Source organism: Macaca mulatta, chromosome 3, assembly GCF_049350105.2.
Source record: "Macaca mulatta isolate MMU2019108-1 chromosome 3, T2T-MMU8v2.0, whole genome shotgun sequence".
Lineage (NCBI taxonomy): Eukaryota > Metazoa > Chordata > Mammalia > Primates > Cercopithecidae > Macaca > Macaca mulatta.
Window position 1 is genome coordinate 181,277,550 of NC_133408.1, and position 23,508 is coordinate 181,301,057.

The 23,508-nt window shown below is 44.7% G+C and overlaps 1 protein-coding gene across 1 annotated transcript in view; it reads left to right on the forward strand.

Annotated features, from left to right (window-relative positions):
* Window positions 1–15,688, forward strand: part of TMEM178B (transmembrane protein 178B) — a 407,540-nt gene extending 391,852 nt beyond the window's left edge. Inside the window, exon 4 of the mRNA XM_002803496.4 lies at window positions 5,857–15,688. Coding sequence (XP_002803542.2) covers window positions 5,857–6,107 — 251 coding nt within the window. The 3' untranslated portion in view covers window positions 6,108–15,688. The remainder of the gene's footprint in view (window positions 1–5,856) is intronic.
* The last annotated feature ends 7,820 nt before the right edge of the window (window positions 15,689–23,508 follow it).

A 23,508-nucleotide genomic window follows, 5' to 3' on the forward strand; every position in this document is an offset into this window, starting at 1 on the left:
TGCTGATTTGCTCTTCTGCATACTAAGGTGCCTACAGCCACAGGAATGTCTCCCTCCTTCCCCATCATCACAGTTACTATGCCACCAATGCCACCAATGGCCCCTCCCCAAGACCTGACCTTGCTTACCACCAGCCACCACTCCTACTGTCATGACTGCCCTGGCCAGTGTTATGCCTGACACTGCTTACAGCCAGCGTGTGCAGCACGCAGCAGAGCCCAGCTCCCAAAGGAAGGGTTAGGGGCAGAGTTCTTTTCTTGTTGTTGTTACACCATGACTACAGTTAGTGTTGGAGTCTGATTGGGATGGGGCCCAAACCCCAGTTCATAGTGGGCCTTCCTAAGAAGATATGACTATGCATTATTACTATTGATTCTAGTTCTTCGATCCTCACTTATATATCAATAAATGCTCATGTGAAATACAGTGACAGATCCCGAAGACTTAGCCCCAGAGGCCATGGTCTGCTCCTGCTGGGGAGAGCAGGACTTTATCTTTCCCATAGAGGGGATGCATACGGACTCTTTTCTGAGCAGAAGCCCCCTCATCTGCATCCATAACTCTCCCCAGGCCTGTGCCACTTGCACAAGGGACTGCTGAACTTTGGGTAAATGGAGGAGGTTGCAGTTCACCATGTTGTAGTATCTATTACTGTCCTTTAATTGAGACATCTTTTCCAGCAGAGCCATTTAAAATATTTTCCTAGAGGACCTGCTCCCTAACCTCAGCTAGTCAATGGGGAGGAGTTTTGAACCCCACACTCCCCAGTTTGCCACCAAACCACAGGCAGAGAGTTGCGTTCATCACACTAGACAGCAATCTGTGTCAGTCAGGGTCCTTGCCCATATGTCTCCCCTTTGTCCCCCTCTCTATGGGATTCAATCAATGTTGGTCAAAGCATATCATTACTTAAACTGTCAGAATATGGTGCTGAGTAGGAATGGCACCGCATTATTCATTCAGTCCCTTTATCGAGGATCTACTGTGCGCACCTACATTTATCTATTTCTAATTATTAGTACACATTTTCAAATTTGAACTTCTATGTGAAGAGGTACATAAAAATATAAATTATTGGCTAGGTGTGGTAGCTCACACTTATAATCGTTATAAGCCCAGCACTTTGGGAGACCAAGGTGGGTGGATTGCTTGAGCCCAGGAATTTGAGACCAGCCTGGACAACATGGTGAAACTCTGTCTCTACAAAAAAATTAAAAATTAGCTGGGCATGGTGGCATGCACCTGTAGTCCCAGCTACTAGGGAAGCTGAGGTGGGAAGATCGCTTGAGCCCTGGAGGCAGAGGTTGCAGTGGGCTATGATTGCACCACTGCATTCTAGTCTGGGAAATAGAATGAGAATCTGTCTCAAAAAATGTACATATTAAAAACGTATAAACCCTTACTCATCACAGAAAACAGTAGCATGTATGGAAATTAATCAAACCTCTTCCAACTCTTCCCTCTTTGACACATGGAATTTCCAAGCAAGTTGTATCAATGGTCTACGTTAAGGGCCATCTCAGGTGGGAGCCATAAAAGTGTTTTCCCATCTTTGGGGATATTGACAAGAGCTAACAAAAGGAATTTCAAAAGGTTCCACAGTCACAGAGCAACCAACAGGAAGTAAAGGCAGGAAGATTCCTCATCAACTCCGTTAGTATAGCAAAACAGCAAAATGAAAGTTATGAAGAAGTCGAGTCATTTTCTACTGGTACTTAGGTCCACCTGGACCTTATCCCTTCACTCCCCATTCATCAGCCACATCCTTTGTGTCTTGCCTGCCCTGCTGTGTGACATGCCACGATAATCATGTATATTCAGCTTCATCAACTACTGTCAGCTTGGGAAGACGACAGTTTCCTTGAGGTCAACCTCCTGTCTCAGAACAAATGACTAGACTTCACCAGCATAGAATGGCTTTTTGATAAGAAGAAATTTCTCCATTTCTTTAAGTATCCTCTGTAGAAACAGTTTATATAAAGTCCTTCAGTGACCTCAATCCCATCCACAGCTTCAGTTTATGAGATGATGACTCATTCCACATTTCTGGCTCAGAACTTTCTATCAGGCTCCAGATCCATGTTTTCAAATGCCTTGAACATCCCAAGGGTTGCTTGAACTTGAACTCACCTCACTGCCCCCCATTTCTGTCCTAAATCTAAATTTTAGTAAATTATAGCATTACACATCCAATGGTGGGTTCACAAACCAGCAATTGGAAGCATCCACAGTAGGTGAGGCACGAGCAGGCTGGCTTTGGTCTGCTGGAATCTGGTTTATTTGAAAGTAATGCCAAGACACAGCTTCCTCTTGCTCTCTCACCCCAGGCAATTGCTCTTGCCTTGGCTGTGTCCTGCAGGCTGCCTCATTCTCCTCTCCTGCCCCTGCTTCTACCCACCTGGAATCACTTCTCCAGGTCATACAAAGCACCTTTGCCCCACACAAGGATTCAAGCAGGCTGACCAACAGAAGTCATCTTGAGGAACTTGTAGAAACTATAGATTCCCACCCTCTGATTCAGGGAGTCTAGGTTGAGACTTAATCCAACCTGGGGACCATCAGAGAATTCAGTCTGAACCCTAGTGCACAACATGAAAAATGTTCTGTAACTCCCACAAGTTTGGAGTACTGTTCTCACAAGCACTGATGGCACTACGCACATGCATCACACACATGCACAAATGCATCCACACACATGCACAAATACAAATGCATACATTTTAGTCATACTGTCACTGTGCCCAGGGCACCTTCAGTTGTTTCTACAAATAATCATTGAGTAAACAATCATCCACTAAGCCATTCGGAGCTCCCAGCTCTGCTCCCACCTTGCCAGACCCTTCCCCCTTCTCCCTGATGACCGCGGCAACCTGCTAACTGGTCTCCCTACCTCTGGGCTGCCCTCTACACTTCTGACTTAGTGGTCTTTGGAAATGCGGATTGAAGTCACCAAAGTGCCTTGACCCTACGTAAAGCTCAAACTTCTCAGCTCTGAAAACAGTGCTTGCCCAGTATCTGGGGCTTCATCTGGTCTGCCCTCCGACAGCCACTCCTCATTGTACCCTCACCATAGACATCTTCATATCTAAATCTTACACACGTCCATGCCTAAGTATTTGTCCCTAGGTGGGATTATTTTCTTAACTTAAAATGAAATTACTAGGATGAAGGTATGAGTATTTTAAAAATCACTTTTCTGCAAGGAAATACTAGCTTACACTCCCCCCTGGAGTCTATGGGATGGTATATTTTACTGCCCCCTTACTAGTTTTGGAGATGATCTTTAAAAAACAAACAAACAAGAAAAGCAAAACAACAACAAAATAAAACACAATGTTGCTGATTTGATAGATTATCATTATGCTTTTAATTTTCAATTCTTTGGTTATTGGTAAAATTGACCATTTTTCACACGTACTATCCGTTTTTATTTCTTCCTCTGTGATCTGGGCTTTGGCCGATTAGGTTTTATCTTTCTCCGGTAAAAACTTGTTTCAAATCCTATAGCTCCAAAGTGTGGTCATTGAGCCAGCAGCATCAGCATGTCCCAAGAACTTCTTCAGGATGCAAATTCTCAGGTCCCCACCCCAGACCTCCGGAACCAGAAACTGTGGGTGTGGGGCTCAGCGATCTGCTTTGAGTCCTCCAAAACTATAAACTGCCCTAACCCATGCCGAGTGAGGGAGGAGGCATCTGGAACCTAGGTCTAGTGCAACAAGGGAAACCCGTGAAATGATCCACCTTGCCTGGCACCAGTTGTAAATAGTACAGTGGATGAGACTGCACGCTCTGGAACTAGCTTGCCTGAGTTTTAACCTGACTCTGCCAGTTACTAACTGTGTGATCTTAGACTTAAGCTCTCTGGGCATCAATGTCCTCATCAGTAAAATGGGGATAATATAACCCACATCTTAAGAGTTGTTTTATGAATTAAGGTTTCAATACATGCCACGTACTCAGTGAGGCAGCGTCGTTGTCTGGGGTAATTATCCAACGTTTGTCATCTCACGCCAGGGAACTTGAGGACGCAGACACACAAGAAGTGGGTTTAGGAGTGGAGGTTTAATAGGCAAAAGAAAGAGAAAGGAGAATAGCTTTCTCTCTCGCAGAGAGAGAAGGGCACCCAAGTGGGACTTCCAGTCGGTGGCGAAGTGCATAGGGTTTTTATAGACTAGCTTGAGGCGATGGTGTCTGATTTACATAGGGCTCAAAGATTGGTTGAACCAGGTGTGACATTTACATAGGGCATGATAAAGCTGGCCACCCCATCCTAATCTTTTCATTATGCAAACGGATTTTCTACCTGGGGGGCGCCATCTTGTTTGCTCCTTACTGTTCATGTGGTTGACAAAGAAAAGGCAAGATGCAGCCACCATGCTGAACATGCCTAGCTCCCAGGTAGCCTTTTCCTATTGGCACAGCTGCGGGTATGCACCCGTGCAAGCTTCCAGCATGCTTATCTATGTCTGTAGCTCAATTTTACAGGCTGCTCGTTTGCTCAAAGAAATGATTTGGGGGCTGCTTTTTATTAAAAGGAAAACCTTACCGAGAACTTCCTTACCCTCACTATCTGCCTAAATAATTCATTTTTAGCCACTATATCATTAGCACAGTTCCTAGCACATAGCACTTAATACTTATTTTAGGGTCAACTGTGGCCATTTAAATTATCACGAGCTTGTGAGCCTCATTCTTCTACTCTATATTTTCTTCCTTGTCTTCCAGGAAGCTTCTGGAAAAAAAATTAGGCTAGCTCTTAAAGAAACAAGGCTCAATCTTAAAGAAACTTGGCTGTTAGAAAGCAAGAGTTTTAATAATAAATATAAAATTGAATGCACCTCCTTTTGTTCCTTCCCTGTAAAAATGCTTTTCTTTTTTTTTCCTTCCATTGATCCAGCCCAGCCTTCCCAAACTATACATCCTTCTTCTGCTCATTCCTCTCATATCAGTGGTTACACAAAGAACAGAAAACACAGCAAATCCAGAGGAACATTATTGAATTCATTTTAGGCACACCAAAAACTTGTATTAGTTTAAAATGGGTTTATAATTCTAAACCATTTTATATCATTCTACCTCTTATAGCAGTTTTCTTATCAGAGACTTGTATGAGTAATATTTTTAAGAGGATGTCCCATCATCAATAAGTTTGTGAAATTCCTCATAAAGTAGGGTAGATGAGTTACCTTAATATTAATGTGGATGATGCGTGTTCATGGGTGAGAAGTCATGAGCAGGATTCCCCGTCTTTTGACTCTACCTCCCTCTCACTTTGTAAAGGATCTCATAACATTAGCATTCCAGAGAGAACATTTTGGGAAATGTCTTACAGGAAAAAGGAAAATATTCCCAGGTTTTGGAAGAATTGTTGGTGAACAGATTAAAGGAAAACCTATTACTGTGTGAGTAAGTCATTATGTATAAGAAAAAGATTTTTTTTTTTTCTCTTTAAAGAAGTAGCAAACAGGAGGTGTTTTCCCTGTCTCCAAAGAAATACAATGAATTTAAAATGCTTTAGGAAAATGAACTGAATGTGCTTCTGCTCACTCCACCCCACAAAAAATGCTCATGAGATATCTATTTAGTATCTTCCCAAAGGAGAGACTTCCCGAGTGTGTCCAAGAGTGGGCCATTATTGGAGAGTCATGAACTGGTGATCCTTTAATATTATTCTCCTCTCCATGAATATTTCCAGATACTGACCTTGGTGATAACCTGCTCTTACCTAGACTTCCCATTTTTCCTCCTTAAAAAAATTGAAAATGTAATAATCTTAACTTGTCTCTTTCTCTCTCCCTCTCCTCTCCCCTTTCCTTCTTCATTTTCCCACCCCGTGTCTTTTCCCTTATCCTCCAGGAACCTTCTGCATCATTTCACTGTGCACCTGTGTGGCCGGGATCAACTTTGAGCTGTCACGTTACCCACGCTACTTGTACGGACTCCCTGATGATATCAGCCATGGCTATGGCTGGTCCATGTTCTGTGCATGGGGGGGCCTGGGCCTCACACTCATCTCGGGATTCTTCTGTACCTTGGCCCCTTCTGTTCAACCTGTCCCGAGGACCAACTGCCCTAAATCCAGACCCGAGAATGGGACAGTGTGCTAAAAAACAAACCCATACATACATATATATATATAAATATATATATATATAATATACATATATAAAACAAAACAAAACTAAATCAAGACGATGCCAGTGCCAAGGTAGAGTTGAGTTGGCTCAGGCACCTGCATCTCGCCGGACTTTGTGTTGCCTCATCTCTGAGATGGGGAAAGTGTTTCCATCCTGTGGCTCTTCCATCGGTTCTTGACTTTTGGCTTCATGGTCTCTTGAAGACAGAGCGAACACCACCACTTGCGACCGCATCTTGATCCCCATCACTGGCGAGGACGGGGTGGTGAAGGGACAGTGGCAGGGGTCTGAGGCAGCACAGATGTAGAGAAGTAAATGCCACCCACTGGGCCAACAGGAGAGGACGCCACCCCTAACCAGTCATATCACAGGGTAACAAAGCCCTTAGTTCCTAGAATGTAACCAAATCATTGAGGCCATTTTCAGAATCACTTCTTCTCCTGCTCTTCCTGTTCGGACTTCCTTCCCAGCCCACCAGCAACACACAAGGAGTGGAAGAGAAAACAAACTGAGAAGGACGTTTTCTCTTTGCTGCTAAACCTTTGGACAATGTTTCATAGGTGGGAAGGGAAGAGAACATGCTGAGAGGCAAGATCTGCATCAATGAAAGGACGCTTCGGTGGATGCTCAGACAACCCAGTCTTACCTTCCAGCTGCCTTACACCCAGTGAAACAAGAGGCCACTCTGTCCCCAGCCGCACCTGCACTCCCTGGGCAGACTGGAGCCTTGGAGTCATGCTGTGATGTGTGTGTGCGGGTGTGCGTGCATGTGTACTTTGGGCAGTTTCCTTTTTTTCTTTTCTACCTTTTAAATGGAAATACTGCATTATGACTGTTGTCTCTCTATCACTGTAGTGGTTTCATGGCCCCAGATAGAGGCCCAGAGACCTAGAAATTGTCATGAGGGACAGGCCTATAAGGGTGCCAATTCTGCAGCTACAGATCCCTGGAGCGGTGTGTGCGTGCGTGTGTGTGTGTGTGTGTGTGTGTGTGTGTGTGTGTGTGTGTGTCTGTGCGGTGGATGTTTCTTGAGCGTGGGGTCTTATTGTTTGTGTTGTGTTTTTTAAAATTATTGTTTTTGGTATAGCTGAAATTTCCAGAGGGCAGAACCAAGAACAAAGCCACTGGGCCAGAGGACCCCCGTGGTTCTCCACATTACAGCTCTGGGACTCTGCATGATTTAGTCCTCTAATTTTGGAAGTTCAAGACACAGCTGGGCACATAGGCCATGAGAGAAGAGGGGGAACACACGGTTCGGGAGGGAGAAGGAATGTTGCTCTGGTTGCTGTTGTACAAGAACATACACCAACAAGACCTTCACTCCCCATTATAGAAGCTGTCCTTTGTCACTTGACATCTCCCCTTTCCCTAGGGGTGACCTCTGTACAAGCGAAAGGAAGTAGGTCACATGCAGAGAGAGCACGTCCATTTCCCATGGGCTCAAGTTTGTATGATATTGTGTAAATTAATGCAGAACTCTTGACTCTTTCCATCCTCTTCCTTTCCCTCTTGATATTCAAGGCCATGAATCCCAAAATAACAGTCTTAGTGGCTAGCACCCAAACAGAGGTGGAATAAATCCACCCCAGTATCTTGGGCTCATTTGAGCAAATTAGCACTGCAGGTGCTGGCAAGCAAAGTCAGCCAGAGAGTTGCGAACACTGTAGGGGTGGGAGTCTGCTGGAGTGGGCGGGAGCCACTCACAGTCATCTCAGTGACCCTGCTGGTGCCCAACAGCCCTGGGGAGGCCAGGTGAGAATCCCTGAGCTGGCATAGCCGTGGTCAGCTGTATAGCAGAGAATCCCATTGTTTCATAAACAAATATGCTTTGGGAGCTTTGCCAAGCACTCAGCAGCCTTCCTTCCACGGCTGTGTGATCCGTTTCATTTACCTGTCTTCCAACCCATCTTCCTACCACCCTCCTCCTTTTCTCACCTACTAACCACTTACCTTCTCTCTCTTTTATCTTCCACCCTCATCTGCTCCTTTGAACTGTGTGTGTGTAATTCATATCTGGATATGATATGACATCTGATGTGCATGAATGGGATTGAATGTGGGTCTCTCTGTATGTGTATCTCTCTGGTGCATTTTGTGTACGTTTGTGTCAGTACACACCTGCACACAGGTGTGGGTGCACTCCTCAAGACTTCCTTACTGGGGACGCTGGTCAGCATCTGCAAAAGGTCTCATGTGTGAGTTCCCTGTGTGTGGGTGTGTTGGGCGATAGGGTAAGGTGTGCAATGGGAAAAGTTGTTAGCTTCCAGTTGGGGTTCTAAGGATTATTTTTAAAATAAATGATTTATTCTGTGAGAAGGGAAATAATTTTCAGGAAAACCCAGTTTTTAAATTGGGCATTTTATTTCTAATTTTCTTTGAAAAGAGATTTCTCCCTTAAGGGGAAGGGCATACTTGGGCTTAAGGAAAAGTGAAGAAAAGTATCTCAGATTGAGAGGCCTTGTGTCTTCCTTCCAAGTGTCCTGAATGGGCTCTCCCAAGGAAGGGACAGACAGGTGTTCACAAGCATCCATTTGGGGAAGAGGGCTTGTCTATGACCACACTGAAATTCCAGCTTTTTTCCAGTTGCAGGAGAGAGGGCAAAAATTCTAAATGGGGAAATTTGCTATGAACCATTTAAACTTTTTGTAAGTAACCATGTTTGAGGATGCTGGCTACAGACCTATCATTATTTATATCCTCTTTAAAAAAAAAAAATCCTATACTTTTAATGAATAGATTATCTGCTGTATCCAATTACTATCTTTGTGACAGACATTTAGCAAAGTTTACTGCATCCCTTTGAAACCCTGAGAGTTCCTGAAATTTTAGAAAGCTCCCAGGAAAGATGTAAACAACCTGGGCTCAACTCACCAGCCCAGAGCAGGGGCTTTGAGTGACTTTTTTGATAGTGGGGCCAGATAAGTACAAACACACTTTGGGATCTGATCCTGCTGGGAAACAAAACACGCCCAGCCACATGACCAGGATAGAGGCCCCATTCAGAGGGCAAGTCCTGGCCAGTGGGAGGACTTCTCAGGTGCCCTTGATCCCTCTAGCATAAGGGCTTGATCACAGATTAAAACATCTGACTCCAACCAGTTACAGAAGCTTTCTGTCTGTGAGGTAGCTGAGGGAGATGAGGAGGAGGAAGACAAGAGCCTTGACTTGTGAGGCTCTGTCGGTCAGACTCTGCTAACCCTGAATCAAAGTAGAACCCAACCTTATGAGGGCATTTAGGGTCAATGACCTCACTAAAGTCACCAGCCCCAACCCCAGGTCAAGTTCAAACTTCTTACTGGCATATGAACATGTATGTGCTTTGAGCTCCATGCAAGTCAACCTTGAGCCTGGGACCCATTGCAACTTTTATTTCCTTCACTACTCTACTACATTGGGATTCAGGAAAGTGAGGTATTCTACTTAGAGAGAGGCCCCACATCTTTTTCTCCTTATTTTGGGAGTTATGGTTTCTTCTTCTGTTTCCGTTTCCTCTCCCTCCACTCACTCCTACTTTCCTCCTGCATCAACTTGGGTCAATTAAGATAGATAAGTGATTCATCTGTAGAGAGGCTCCTAGACTCCAAGCAGCCCCCTTCCTTGTTCATTGTGGCTGTAGGTTTTATAAGGAGGTCTGTGGCTCCCTGGCATCAAAATATGAAAAATAAAATCTGTGCCTGTTCCAGCTTCAATCCTCCTCCAAGCCTTAGCTTTTCAACAACCCTACCATTTCAACTTCAGGGATCATGGAGTCACAGAGACTGGACAACTCCTCCAAATCTAGACAAAGACTTCCATAAGCGCCCCGAGCCCAGGTGCATATCTTCCCATCAGGGATGAGTGGTCCCACCAACAATGCTTGCCTCTCCTGTGACAAGAGGGAAGGATATCCCAAGACTCTGAGACTGAGCCCTATATCTCAATATTCATCCACACTCATGATAAGATGCTGGAAACAAATGCACTATGTGTAGCTGTCTTGATTCAGTGGGAGGATGTGCTGCTTAGGTCTCCAAAGATGCCCACCTGGGTCAAATTCAGAATAATGAACTCAGGTACATCACCCAGAGGCATTTAGAATGGACTCTCTCTTCACCTGGATTATGCGCTGAGTGGTAACTGATTTTTCAAATATCCGGGGGAAGGAGTGGGAAGAGATACACTGTGGTCATCCTTTGGTGTGGTTTGTGGGGGATACTTGGTTGATTCTTGTAGTTAAAGTGAAGCTGCTTTTCTGAAAATGTTCCCTGTCTTCAGGGGACTCATCCATCCCAGGGGACACACCCAGCCCTTTCCAGGGAAATACGATGTTTCCGAGTGAGAGGTGATTTCAGTGCAAATAGAAAGAGCTGGTGCACACCAGCGGGGTTGCCTTCCATGCCATCTTCCAGCTGGTGTGGGATAGAGTAAGGGGGCAGATTTTTAAGAACCCCACCAGAGTTGACATACACATGTGATTCTGGTGTCTGTCTCTCAAAGCTCTCAATGTCTGGTGCTGTGTTTGCCCTCTTTTCATTGATGCTGCCATGATGCAAAATGTTTCTTAAACATTATTCGTAGTTCTTAGAATATGTGATTACTGAGTATTGGATTTCTTTCCTGAATAATACCTGCTCATTGTAGAATATAACAAAAATAAAATACAAAAAAGACTACAAGATTGTTCATAATCAGATCACTCTGAGGCATCTACCATGGGCCCAATCCAAATGGTCATGACCTCAAAACTTCCCCAATGAGTGCTTGTCTCTGGGTTGGCAGCTGGGTCCACGTGAGCAGTGCACAGCCACAGAACCACACTGGTCTGCGTCAAGTTAACCCTGTGTTCCTGGTAGCAAGAATGCAGGGCCCTGAGCCCCCACAGATAGCAAAGAGGCCTAAAAGTTTAATGCCGGACCTTAGGGGCAGGATGGAGCAGCGCTAAAAGATTTCTATTTGGGCATGTCTGCCTGCTTTTCTTCCTCTCTTCCTTCCTTCTTTCCTTCCTTTTCTTTCATTTTCTCTCTTCTTTTTTTTGGTCAGATGCTATCTCAATATAATCATAGAGGTAAGAATGCTGAAGCCAGAGTAACTCACTCATTAAGCTACGCTTGTTTAACAGTTACTGTAAATTTCACTACAGCTCTGCATTGAAATGATTTGTGACTCGGGGCACTGTGTCTTCTCCATACTTGAACTTCCTCATCTACAAAATGAGGATAGTGATAACACCTTACCTCATGGTATATTAAGGGTGACAAAGAAATTGCAAAGTGATTTGCAAACATGAAGTGTCATATGAGTTATGTATCCTCTAATTCCCTCACAAGACCCCCTGCTGGAATGGAATTCTCGCATCAAGTGTCTGTGCCTCGCTGCTGAAGGATAACCCAGAGTGCAAGGTCATCTTTGTTGCTGAACAGGGCTGGACCTGTCCCACTTCAGCACACTTAAATTCAGGTCCCCCAGAGAAATTAGTTCCTTATTTTACTTTACCTATTCCTAGACTTCCTTTTGTCCAGAGCCAGTTTTGCAAAGGGCACTTTTATCCATCTCAATTATTCGCAGAGGTGACAGAATGAGTAAACCATATGGGCAAATAGCATATATGAGCTAAACCAGCTAACTATTAACCAAGGCACATGGTCAATGCCTTAGTATTTTTTTTTTTAATTCTCCTAACATTATTTCCAGCTGTACATTCCCAAATGGAATGGGTGGAAGCAAATCAGATTCTGAAATGTTTCAATGATCTTTCAAGTTTAGGGTGAGACCAAGTCTCAAGGAACTAGGATCTTCTTTCTCTTGTCAGTTGCTGAAGCCAGTAGCTTCATCAAAAACATATGAATTCATATAAGGAAGCCCTTTAGATGGTATATTCACTAAGACATGTCTGGGTGTGATCCTGTTTGGGAAAAACAGAATCCTAGGTTCTAAACAAGAAAAGAACGCCCTTCCCAAAGGGTCTGCACATTCTCTGCTTCGCAGCCGATCAAGTGTCCATGTGAGGGTGAGACTTCCTCCAAGGAAAGGGAAGCCATTGCTCTCTCTATAGATAGAGCCCAGCTGGTAACGGGGGAGCCACCCAACTGCAGGGGGGTGTGTGTTCAGGTGTGAAAAACAGAAAACTGGGTCTGAACATGAAGAGTTGCACAGCAGTAGCTCCAAGAAGCTGGCATCTCTTTGGCAAACACCAGTCTCAGCAAATGCAACTCCCACACTTCATTCCCAAGGACCAGGTGTTGCTCCTTAAGGAACTCTGTATCCCTCTCTCCTCTCTAGAACCCCATGCTTCCCACTGGCTGAGCTTTTCCTTTCCTTTCTGGGTCACCCATAGACCCTCTCCAATCCGTCTGTACCAGTGCGTCTGTGTTGTGAGCGTGACCAAGCCTTTCCTGTGAAGAGCTTTCACGAACTCATTCTCATACTCCTTCCCCATTTCCACCCATGGTGTGACTGTTTTGCTATTCAAGACTATCTGTAAAAATGTACAAATAAAAGTGTAAACTGAAAATAAAGGGGAGGGAGAGTGAGATTAAACAAATGCAATGATGTAGCCCTTAGTTTTCTGAGGACTTATGTGGACGGCCCTAAAATCCTGACTTGGGGTGGGATTTGAAGGGAGGGATGCCACTGACACAGGAAGTTTTTTTCTGGTTGTTTCTCCCACAGTCACCAGTGTCTGCTTAGAACTCTGTGTTCTAAAGGTTTTTCCCTGTAAAGTAAAATGTACTTCCCCCAAAATAAAAGTAAATCAGCAATGTTTGAAGGGTCATGGCAAGGGTCATGACAAAGACCTGACTCTGGGGTGGCATGAGTGGCCCTGTCACCGGCTCACTCGGGGGCTTGGGGGAGTCTCGTTACCTCACTTTGTCTCCACATCTTCTCAGCCAAATGGGGATCAGGAGCTTCTAGGGCTCCTGGGGTGCCCAGTCCCCTTGTGTATTTTGCTGCTATTTTTAGAGAGACTTTGAGCCCTTGCCAGTGTGTGCTTACTGCGTGGAGGTAAATTAGGAGACATTTTCTCTCTGCTCCTCCTGGCCCCTGCTTTCGCCCCTCAGAAAGTGACCTCGAGCTAACATCCAGTTTGCACTCAGAGTCCAGAGCCTTCTATCTACCTTTTCATTCTCAGATTCCTTTTCCCACCTGCTTTGACAATCTCATTTTACTGTCTATCTCTACTGACTGAGCTTTGCTGCACTGGGCTGGGGTAGGAGAAAGAGCCTCCAAGGAGATGACGCGTGAATTGCTTTGTAATTTATGACTCACCATGTAAATGTGGCTTGCAGTGTCCGAAGCAGGGAGTCTGGCTAAGGAATGCTACCAAATAAGAATGAAGACGGCAGGGGCAGTGGTGGCATGGAGGCAGTAGGCAGAAGATGTGGGTTGGGAGCAGAGGTAAGATGAAGGGAGCTTTGGGAAGGAGAGATGGCAGAATCACCAGAAAATCCTCAGCAAAGCAGTAGAGAAGGATCCTCAAAGCAGTAACCCTGAAGTAATAGGAAGTAGGGAAGAGGAGCAGGGATTAGGTAAATCTGCTGCATAAACAACTGTGTCCCTGCAGGACTGAGAAGACCAGCTGCCCCGAAGAGTGGAGGCACATCGAGCTTGGCCAGTGACCCAACCCATGATTAGGGGCACCTTCAATCCCAACTTTCCTCCCCTCTGCTGGTTCACAGTGATGGGACCAGTTTCAGGAAGGTAGTATAGACCAGCGTCATCCAATGGAAACATGATCCAAGTCACATATGCAATTTTAAATATTCTAGTAGCCACATTTTTTAAAGTCCAAAGAAAGAGCTAAAATCAGTGAAATTAATTTTCAGACTACATTTGAACCTAACATTTCAAAAATAGTGTCACTTCAGCATGGAATCGATATAAAAATTACTGGGATATTTTACATTCTTTTTTTCCAAATGAAGTCTTCAAAATCCAATGTGATTGTCCCCTTAGAAAACATCTCAATTTGGCCCAGCCCCATTTGCAGTGTTCAAAAGCCACACCTGACTACTGGTTGCTGTATAGGACAGCACGGACTTAGGTCCTTCATTAGAAGACTGATGGGGTGGTCCTCCCTGGTGGGTCACTCACTGTCATAGCTCTTGTCATAGCTGATGAAGGCAGGATTGAGTCTTGTTGTGTTGGCCTAGAGTAGAAAGCACAGAGCTATGTCGAGGCTGCTGTCTTGGCCTCTGGAAGTTCTGCTTCACCTGCTTAGTAAGAGGAGATGACCACTCCTGTGGACTGCATGTCTCATCTGCCCCCAGAGGGTGTCGGCGCTGCCCTAGGCATGTCCCTGATGACCTGTCCAAGTACTAGAGGCCAAAGCAGGTCATATTCTTCAGCTGCAGGAATGTCAGCTACTGCCCTCACCCCTTATCCTGATCCCTTTATCATATAGTGGGGAAGGGGCAGGCAGGCCTTCTCTCTGTCAGTCTGGTCCAATCACCTGCTAAGATCATCTCACCAATATTTAGAATTGTTTTCTCAATCCCTTAATTTTCTTAAACATTTATCTTAAAGTCAAATGCTAAAAAGGAGATACCCTGGGAAGGGCAGTGGCTACAGGCACACTGGGTCTCCTAGGAGGTGGCAGTGATGGTGACAAGTTCTACCCTTGCACTGGGACTCAACCCACCATTGCCTACCTCTCCTCCCTGCCTGGAGACCTTCCTTAGGATTGAAGAAATCTCCTTTGTTTGTGAAAAAGATAAGTATCGAGATCTTAATGGAGAGAGCAGAATAAAAGGCAAGGAGCCAACCCCTGGGTAGTCTCAAAGCATTTCAACAAGTCACTATGACAAGGTTTGATTGATTTAAAATATAACATTCTGAGCTCTGTGTTACTGAGCGAAAATGAGCTGATTTGGTGGGTATGTTTTATATATGGTCGTTAGACAGGGACCATAACCGACAAAACTCTCAAACGCCTGGAGTGTTTATGGCCCACCAGATTATTGCTCAGTCAATATAAATTTATTTACCTTTAATTTGCATAGTGCTTTCTGATTGGTCAGACAAGGAGTGGCGTGTACTGCAGGATTCTAACAATGCCTCTGCCCTTGGAGGTAGCAATTCCTGTGGTTATTGGTGCTAAAATAAGATTAAATATTATGTTAATTTGTTCTGATATGATGTGAATAAATGTGTTGTTTAATCTTAACAAGAATGCTACATCTTATCAGATCTATTGTACTGTCTGTTCCTTCTCATAATTAATTAATTACAGGAAAGGTGATCCAAACCAGATCTTGAAACTATTGTGATATTCTGAGAGGTAAATTTAACAGGGAAGTGGGAGGGGGGATGAAAAGGGAAATTGCCAGGTTCCTGTGACTTTGAAAGGACTGAGGAAGCAGAGAGCATTTGGGGACTTCACTGAAACTGACTGCATCTTGCAATTTTCTTTTTCGAATTGGCAGAAATATTGTATTTCCATCGATTGAAGAAAAACAAGTGTCTGGTAATTAATTAAATGACTTGTTCATGGAAAAAATAAAAATAATCTGTCAGTTGTGGAATGTAAACTGATTAAACAATTAAATAAAGAAGATTATGTTGTGTGTTTTAAAGGATTGTGTCTGCTTAGGGGTAGGGAGCAAGATGGGGGTGGGTGGAGGCTGCAGTATTTGATGGTGAAGGGCATTTTTCCCTCAGGTTCTGTATAGAAAAAAAAGTACGATTATTATGTAGATAACCAGCTGAAAATTTGAATCCAGAAGAAAATAGATAGCAAACATTTCAATCATGTGAAGGCCAAAGGTACGTGCTTTGAGTGTTGGGTGAAAGAAAAAATGGAGAGGGATTCAGAAGAGAAAAAGAGGGAAACTTGTTCTTTTTTTACTATTACTGGTATTAACAACCTTTTTTAAAAGACTTTATGAGATGCTGGAATGACTAATTACATTCTAACCCCTCAACCTGTTTCCCAGTTTCCAGTGAAGAGAGAAATTTCTCTCCTAGTGTTCATCAGCTTTGTCCCTAACTTTGAGTCACAGTTCCTTTCCACCCGATTACCTCTTCAAAGGTTTGGGCTCACGCCTGGGTGGGAGGCTAAGGTAGGAGGGAAATGGACTTTAGAAGCAAGTGCTCTGTAAAGAGTGGTGTGTCTCAGCCAGCATCTCTAGTTTGCAGTGAAAGAAACTGGCTGTGTCTGACATAAGTGGGGAAGTAATTTACTGACGAGACATGGGGAGCTGGAAGCCTGTAGGAAGGAAGGCAGGAAGAAACGTGCAGCTGAGCAGCCAGAATCGCATCTCACGCTGATCTGGACCCTGCAGTCACTGCCTCTGGACTTCATGGGCACCACAGCTCGCCTGGCTGCTGCTACTGCCCTGAGGCTGTATGGCGCTGCTTCTGCCGCCATCTCCACTAGGATGAATCCCCAGGGCCCTTCTTATCTCAGGCAGTAGCTCCGGTGTCAGACTCCCACATGGGTGCACCATCTAAGGAGCCTGAGAAAACAAGTTTAGAACCTTTTAATCTTCTCTCTTGAGTGGTGAGCTCTGCCTCCCACCAAGATGCATGGAATAGACAATTCCCCAAACCTAGATCTGGGCAGCCCAAAAGAAGAAATGTCCATTACAGGTGGGGTGGCTGAGGGAGAGGAAGGATACCTGAATGAGAGGTATATTGCTGCATCTCCCTGTGGTGGATCTCAAGGGTGGCCAAGTGGGTGTGACATAAACCATGACAGTGATTAGTGTCATGGCTAGTAGCCTCTGTGGAAAGGTGGGCACAGTGCTGGACCTTGCACAAGAAGACCTGCGTGGATTTACTCTGATACAGAGTAATATCAGCTGTGGAACTTGTTTAAAAGGGGCATCCTGGAGGTAACAGAAACAGTAAAGCAGTTCAAAAGTAAGCACAGGTGAGGGCAGGTGCCTTACAGAATAGATGAGGGGAGGGTTTTACAAGTGGAAAAGAACTTGAAGAAATGGGAGAGCCCCACCCCACCTTGGTAGCAATGTCCCTTAGAAGAGAGAAAGAATGGAAATACCACTGATCTTAAGTAGTGAGCAAGACTTTCCACCCTTGCACCTCCCAGGGAAAGTAGGTGGAATTAAAGAGTGTCTGCCCCAGCCTGGGCAGGGGTGAGGAGGATGGGGAAGACATTCTCACCAGATCCTGGGACTTCTATGCTGCAGCATTGTGACCTGAGGGGTGGATGCAGTTGCCAGCAACACTTTGAGGCAGAAGGCCCCGATGCTCTGTGGACAGCCTCAGGTAAGCCACAGGAGACATTCTGTTCTCCTTTTTCCAGTGCAGCACCACTTTGATTTCCGTGTCTGAAATGAATTATGCAGTCCACAGAGTTTAGCAGAGACCTGGGTTTGTGGGAAACACACCCACTCCTCCTCACCTTAGCTTCGGAGCCTCTGGGCGCAAATGTTCCTAGTGAGAGCTGTTAAATAATTGCAGACAGTCTGTTCCAAGAGCAGTAACCAGATCCTCAAAATACCCAGGGTGGTTCGCAGAGGGCAGTCTCCTCCAGGAAGCCTTCCTTCCTGAACACCCACCTGGGCAGAGGGCTCTTTCCCTAGCCCTGTGGCAGCATGCTGTGTCTCTCCTGGTGCTTAGCACCTCTGGATGAAAGTATTGCTTTCCTTGGGATCCTTGCAGGCACTAAGGTGTCTTGAAGAGCAGGGATTCTGACTTACTCATCTTGGTATCCCAACAACTAGCAGCACCTGGTGAGCAGTGAGTGCTCAACAGGTGCTGACTGGTCTGAACCAAACTAAAGCCTTCCCCAGTCCACCTCTGCAAGTTGATTCTTAATGGCGGGTATTAAGTTCTTCTTTAGAGATCCCCAAGACCACCCTCGGATTTAGTGATTTGTCTGAAGGACTGACAGAACTCAGAAGAGCTACTATACTCAGGGTTATGGTTTATTACACAGGAAAGATACAGATTACAATTAGCAGAGGTAAAAGACACATAGGGCAGGGTTCAGGGGAGACCAGATGCAAGCGTCCAGTTGTCACTTCCAGTGGATTTCAACAGACAGCACTTAATTCTCCCAGCAATACCTTGAGACAACATGGAAGAAGCAGAAGCACTGGCGATTGGGAAGCTCACCTAGGCTTGGTGTCCAGGGATTTTTGGGGGGCTGGGAGGGGTGGGTGTTAGTCACCTAGGCATGAAGTACCTATGTGGCTAACCTTAGTTACTCAGTCTCCAGCCCTGTCAGAGGTCAAAATGATAACCCATGGCCAAGGTCTCCACCATAAGTCACATTGTTAGCATCAACTGTCTAGCATGACCCAAGGTACAACAGGTGAACAAAGCCATTCTCATCAGGCAAGGTATTCTAAATGATCTATGGAGGTAATTTAGAAGTTATCTATCTCCAGGAGCCAAAGGCCAGAGCTCCCTTGGGATGGGTAGAGTTGGAGTAACCCAAGCCCAGAGCTGAGTCAACCCTCTACTACACACTAAGCTATGTGATGAGTCACAGCAAACAAAACACACTTCCTGTCCACATGAGAGTTCCTCCCAGGTATCCTAGATTCCTTCTCTTTCCCTTTGACCCTCTACAGACAAATCCAGCCATGGCCCTCCTTCCCCCGGGAAGACCATTATGTCTAGCGGTCTCCTTTCTCTCTGGTTCTCAGGCAGCTCCATGCACCCTTCATAAGAGGTTGGAGACAGGGGGATGAGAGTGGAAAGAGCACAGTACCTGATTCTTTAAGCAGGTCTGGATTCAAGTTCTTCCCCATATAAATTGTGCCAGTTGGCCTCCTCAACCTGTGTCTTGTGGAAATAGGTATTCCAACACCTCTGTCCCATGCCACCTTAGAAAATGGAAGGGTTAGCAAACATGAGAGTGCCTGGCCCAGAATCATTATTCAATAACTGTTAGCCTCCCTTCACCTCCTGTGCAGAGTTTTGTCCTTTTCCTTTATCAAGCAGATTCTACATCTTGCCTTTCTTTTTTTTTTTTTTTTTTTTTTTTTTTTTTTTGAGGTGGAGTCTCACTCTGTCTCCCAGGCTGGAGTGCAGTAGCAGGCTCTCAGCTCACTGCAAGCTCCGCCTCCCAGGTTCAAGTGATTCTCCTGTCTCAGCCTCCTGAGTAGCTGGGATTCCAGGTGCCCACCATCACGCCTGGCTAATTTTTGTATTCTTAGTAGAGACGGAGTTTTACCATGTTGGCCAGGCTGGTCTCAAACTCCCAATCTCAGGTGATCCACCCGCTTCGGCCTCCCAAAGTGCTGGGATTATAGGCGTGAGCCACCACGCCCAGCCTGAGAAGTATTCTTGAACTGACACCTGTTCAGTGTTTAGTGTCCCACAGGTACCCCACTCACTCACCACACCCAAAGCTGACAACAAACGTACAGTGGATACATTAATATTTTAAGTGAAAACACATTTATTGTATTCAATCACTGTTTAGTCTTTGCAACTATCCTATACAGGTATACAGTTATGCGTAATAAAATCATGCTTTGAAATATTTTTAATTCGGGAGAGAAGAAAATCTGGGATTGAAGGTACTCATTCTCTCCGCAGAACTTTCCTTTGCTAGGAGTGATAGAAATGTTCTGGAACCTTGCTACTCCTCCACAGATGGTTCTTGGACCAGGAGCATCAGCATCACTTGGGATCTTGCCAAAAATGCAAAATCTTAGGTCCAACCTCAGATCTACTGAATCAAAATCTTCATTTTAACATGATCCCCTGAGGATTTGTGTACACTGGTCTGGAACATTCATTTACCTAGGTGTGGTTTGAAAGATTGCTTCAACACTTCTGCTAGTTTTTTTGTTTTTGTTTGTTTGTTTGTTTGTTTTTGAGACAGAGCCTTGCTCTGTCGCCCAGGCTAGAGTGCTATGGCTTGATCTTGGCTCACTGCAACCTTGGCCTCCAGGATTCAAGCGATTTTCCCGCCTCAGCCTCCCGCGTAGCTGGGACTACAGGCACACACCACTACGCCTGGCTAATTTGTGTATTTTTAGTAGAGACAGGGTTTCACCACGTTGGCCAGGCTGGTCTCAAACTCCTGACTTCAGGTGATCCGCCCGCCTCGGCCTCCCAAAGTGCTGGGATTACAGACGTGAGCCAGGTTCAGCTGCTGGTATATTTTATCTAGAATAATGATCACATAGGACTTCAAAAGACAATGAAAAAATAATGATCAGTCTGAAGTTTCAAAGCCACATCAGAAAAAGTATCAATTTAAACTAATGTCCATAGAAAAACCCTTCCTGCTGAATCTAACTCTGGTTTTTAGGGTAAGTACCAGGGGAACAAGGCCCAGTGAGCAGGTGTCAGGGAAGCATTAACCCTATAGTAGCCTCAGCGCAGGTGTGCGTCAGACCACACCGGTTTCAATCACCACGGGAGAGCAGGCTTGGGTAGTCCCAGCAGAGGAGCTTGCTTTTGCCTGTTTCTGAGAAAGCCCGGACCATGTGACCAAGTAGATCTGAAGGTTGAGGGAACTGGAAGCCATCATCCTCATCGTCACCTCTTTTGTGTTCTTTGTAAGCTAGATTGCAAAGATTTCATTCATGACAGTTTAACTCATGGTTACACGCAAGGACTCTGGAGTCAGACCACTCGAGCTCAAACTTGGCACCACCTGCTAGTGTTGTAACTTTGGGCAAGATATTTAGCCTCTGTGTGCCTCACTTTCCTCCTCAACAAGTGGGGATAATGAAATAATACCTGCCTTACAGCATTGTTGTGAGGATACAATGAGTTAATCTCTGCCACATGCTTAAAACAGTGCTTGGCACATTAGTAGTATTTATTATTAAGTATTATTTATTTAGGTATTTATTATAAGTATTTATTATTAAGTAATTAAAAATGTCAATGGCCTGTGCAAAGCCCCACTGGCTAATGAGGTGATGTGACTCTGCAGCTGCATCTTAAAGCAGATCCTTCATAAAGAATACCCGTGGGAAAGGATTTTCTGTGGAATAGCACTTTGAAGTCAATGATGGTGCCAGTTATCTGGAGGTAGTGGGGAAGGCCTTTCTCCATGTCTGGTGGCATCACTGGCTGGGCCTGGCGCTTCCCATGTCAGGGTGTGATGCCACCGATTGGGCTGCAGCCCCTATAGTGACAGTATCCACAGCTCTATCCCCTGTCCGGTGGCTGGGACTGCAGTTGGACTCTCTCTACATTCACAATGTATTTCAATCTCTTGGTTATGTTAGGGGACCAATAAAAAACCCTGCTTTAGCTTGTATGTTCATTGCAGCCCTATTCACAGTAGCAAAGATATGGAAGCAACCTACGTGTCCATCAACGGATGATTAGATAAAGAAAATATGGTGGTGCATATACCCAACAAAATACTATTCAGCCGTAAAAAGAATGAAATCATACCTCTTGTGACAACATGGATGGAACTGGAGGTCATCATCTTAAGTGAAACAAGTCAGATGCAGAAAGACAAACACCACATGTTCTCACCTGTAAGTGGGAGCTAAATAATGTGTACACATGCACATAGAGTGTGGAGTGATAGACAATGGAGATCCAGAAAGGTGAGCGGGTGGGAGGGGAGTGGATGATAAGAAATTACTTAATGGGTTCAGTGTATATTATTTGGGTGATGGATACCCTAAAAGCCCTAAGTTCATCGCTAATCAATGCATGTAACAATATTACACTTGTACCCCACAAATTTGCACAAATTTCTTAAAAGAGCCCTGCTTCAGGACCCTGTCTGCCCCCAGTGAGGTAGCAATGACTGTGAAATGAGTTTTACATATATCTTCAGAGTCCGTCTCATGTTGTCACAGGTTTGGAACAAGGGGTTACCTAGGGCGGGGGTCTCTTTAGCTTTTCCTCCCTTGGTTCCCTACACTACTCTTTAAATTTTGGCAATGTGCTATACAGGGTTAAAACTAAATAAATAATTCTCCCCCTCCATGGCTTTTAATCTACTAGAAAAAAAATGCACAAAGAACCAATACTACTCATAAGGACATATTTTGTGGACATATTTTGAGGACATATTTTGTGTCAGGCACAGTCCTGGGTTATGGGGATGGAGCATTGACCAAAACAGACAAATTTTTACCCTGAAGTTTCTGACAGTGTCGTGTGGGGTAGGGAGAGACCGGTAATGAAATAAGTAATAGTCAATATCATAATAAGTTATCTGGTAAAAAGACAAATCAGGGAAAAGGAATGGAGGTGCTAAGGGTGTGGTTTTAAATAGGGACGGAAGATGACATTCTGAAAACAACCAGAAGGAGATGAGGGTATGGGGAAAAATTTGCATTCTAGGGACACAGATGTTGTGGTCCCTGGGTTAGACTTTAGGAACACAAGCAGAGGGAGGAAGAATGGGGAAGGAGCAACAGAGCCCATTCCAAGTCAAATGTTCGCTGCAACTTCATTCCAACATGCTGTTTACACAAACTGTGGGACTTAAATTGGGGTTTTCACCACACTGTGATGCTGCTGAGCCATTATTTACTCTTTTCTTCCTCGTAGCTCAGCTTCTTAGTAAGGGATGGACCTACCAAGGGACATGCAGACTCCTTTGGCTCCTTTCAGTCCTGAAAATGAACCACTGAGACTGGTATTCAAGTGTATTTTTGAATGGAATTAGCCTGTCTGGCACAGTAAATCCCAGTCCACTAAAGGTCTGCTGCCCTCTGTATTAACACATGTTCTCCATCTGTGACAATGGAATTCCATTGTTGTGTACTTCAGGAATCACGAATCATTTTAGTGGCTTAAAAGACTTTGAGCCAGGCGCAGTGGCTCACACCTGTAATCTCAGCACTTTGGGAGGCTGAGGCAGGCGGATTACTTGAGGTCAGGAGTTCAAGACCAGCCTGGCCAACATAGTGAAACCCCGTCTCTACTAAAAAATACAAAACTTAGCCTGGTGTGGTGGTGCATGTCTGTAGTCCCAGCTACACAGGAGGCTGAGGCAGGAGAATAGCTTGAACCTGGGAGGCAGAGGTTGCAGTGAGCTGAGATCGCACCACTGCACTCCAGCCTGGGCGATTAGAGTAAGACTCCATCTCAGAAAAAAAAAAAAAAAAAAAAAAACTTTGAGGACTTCACGACCTCCCTTGCTCACGAGGATTATCTCCGCTTGAGAAAAAAAAAAAAAGGAAACATTTCAAAAAATGTAAAAATATAAACATTGAATGAAGACAAACTTTTCTTCTTCTGTGTGCTCCTTCCCCGCAGTGGCATCTTTGGAGTTGGTTTTCTTAATCTTTTCAGCAGTATCCAAATTCCTTGGCTGTGTACCACCATCATTGGTGGTTTTAATAACCTGATAAATGCTCTAAAATTGTAGACCTTAAAAGATAATTATCTCTGAGGTTCATATACTAGAACAGTGAAGGGTTGAGACCTAAAAAAAAAAAAAAAAAAAAAACTTTGATAATCTGTATCTATAAGGTGAGTGGGA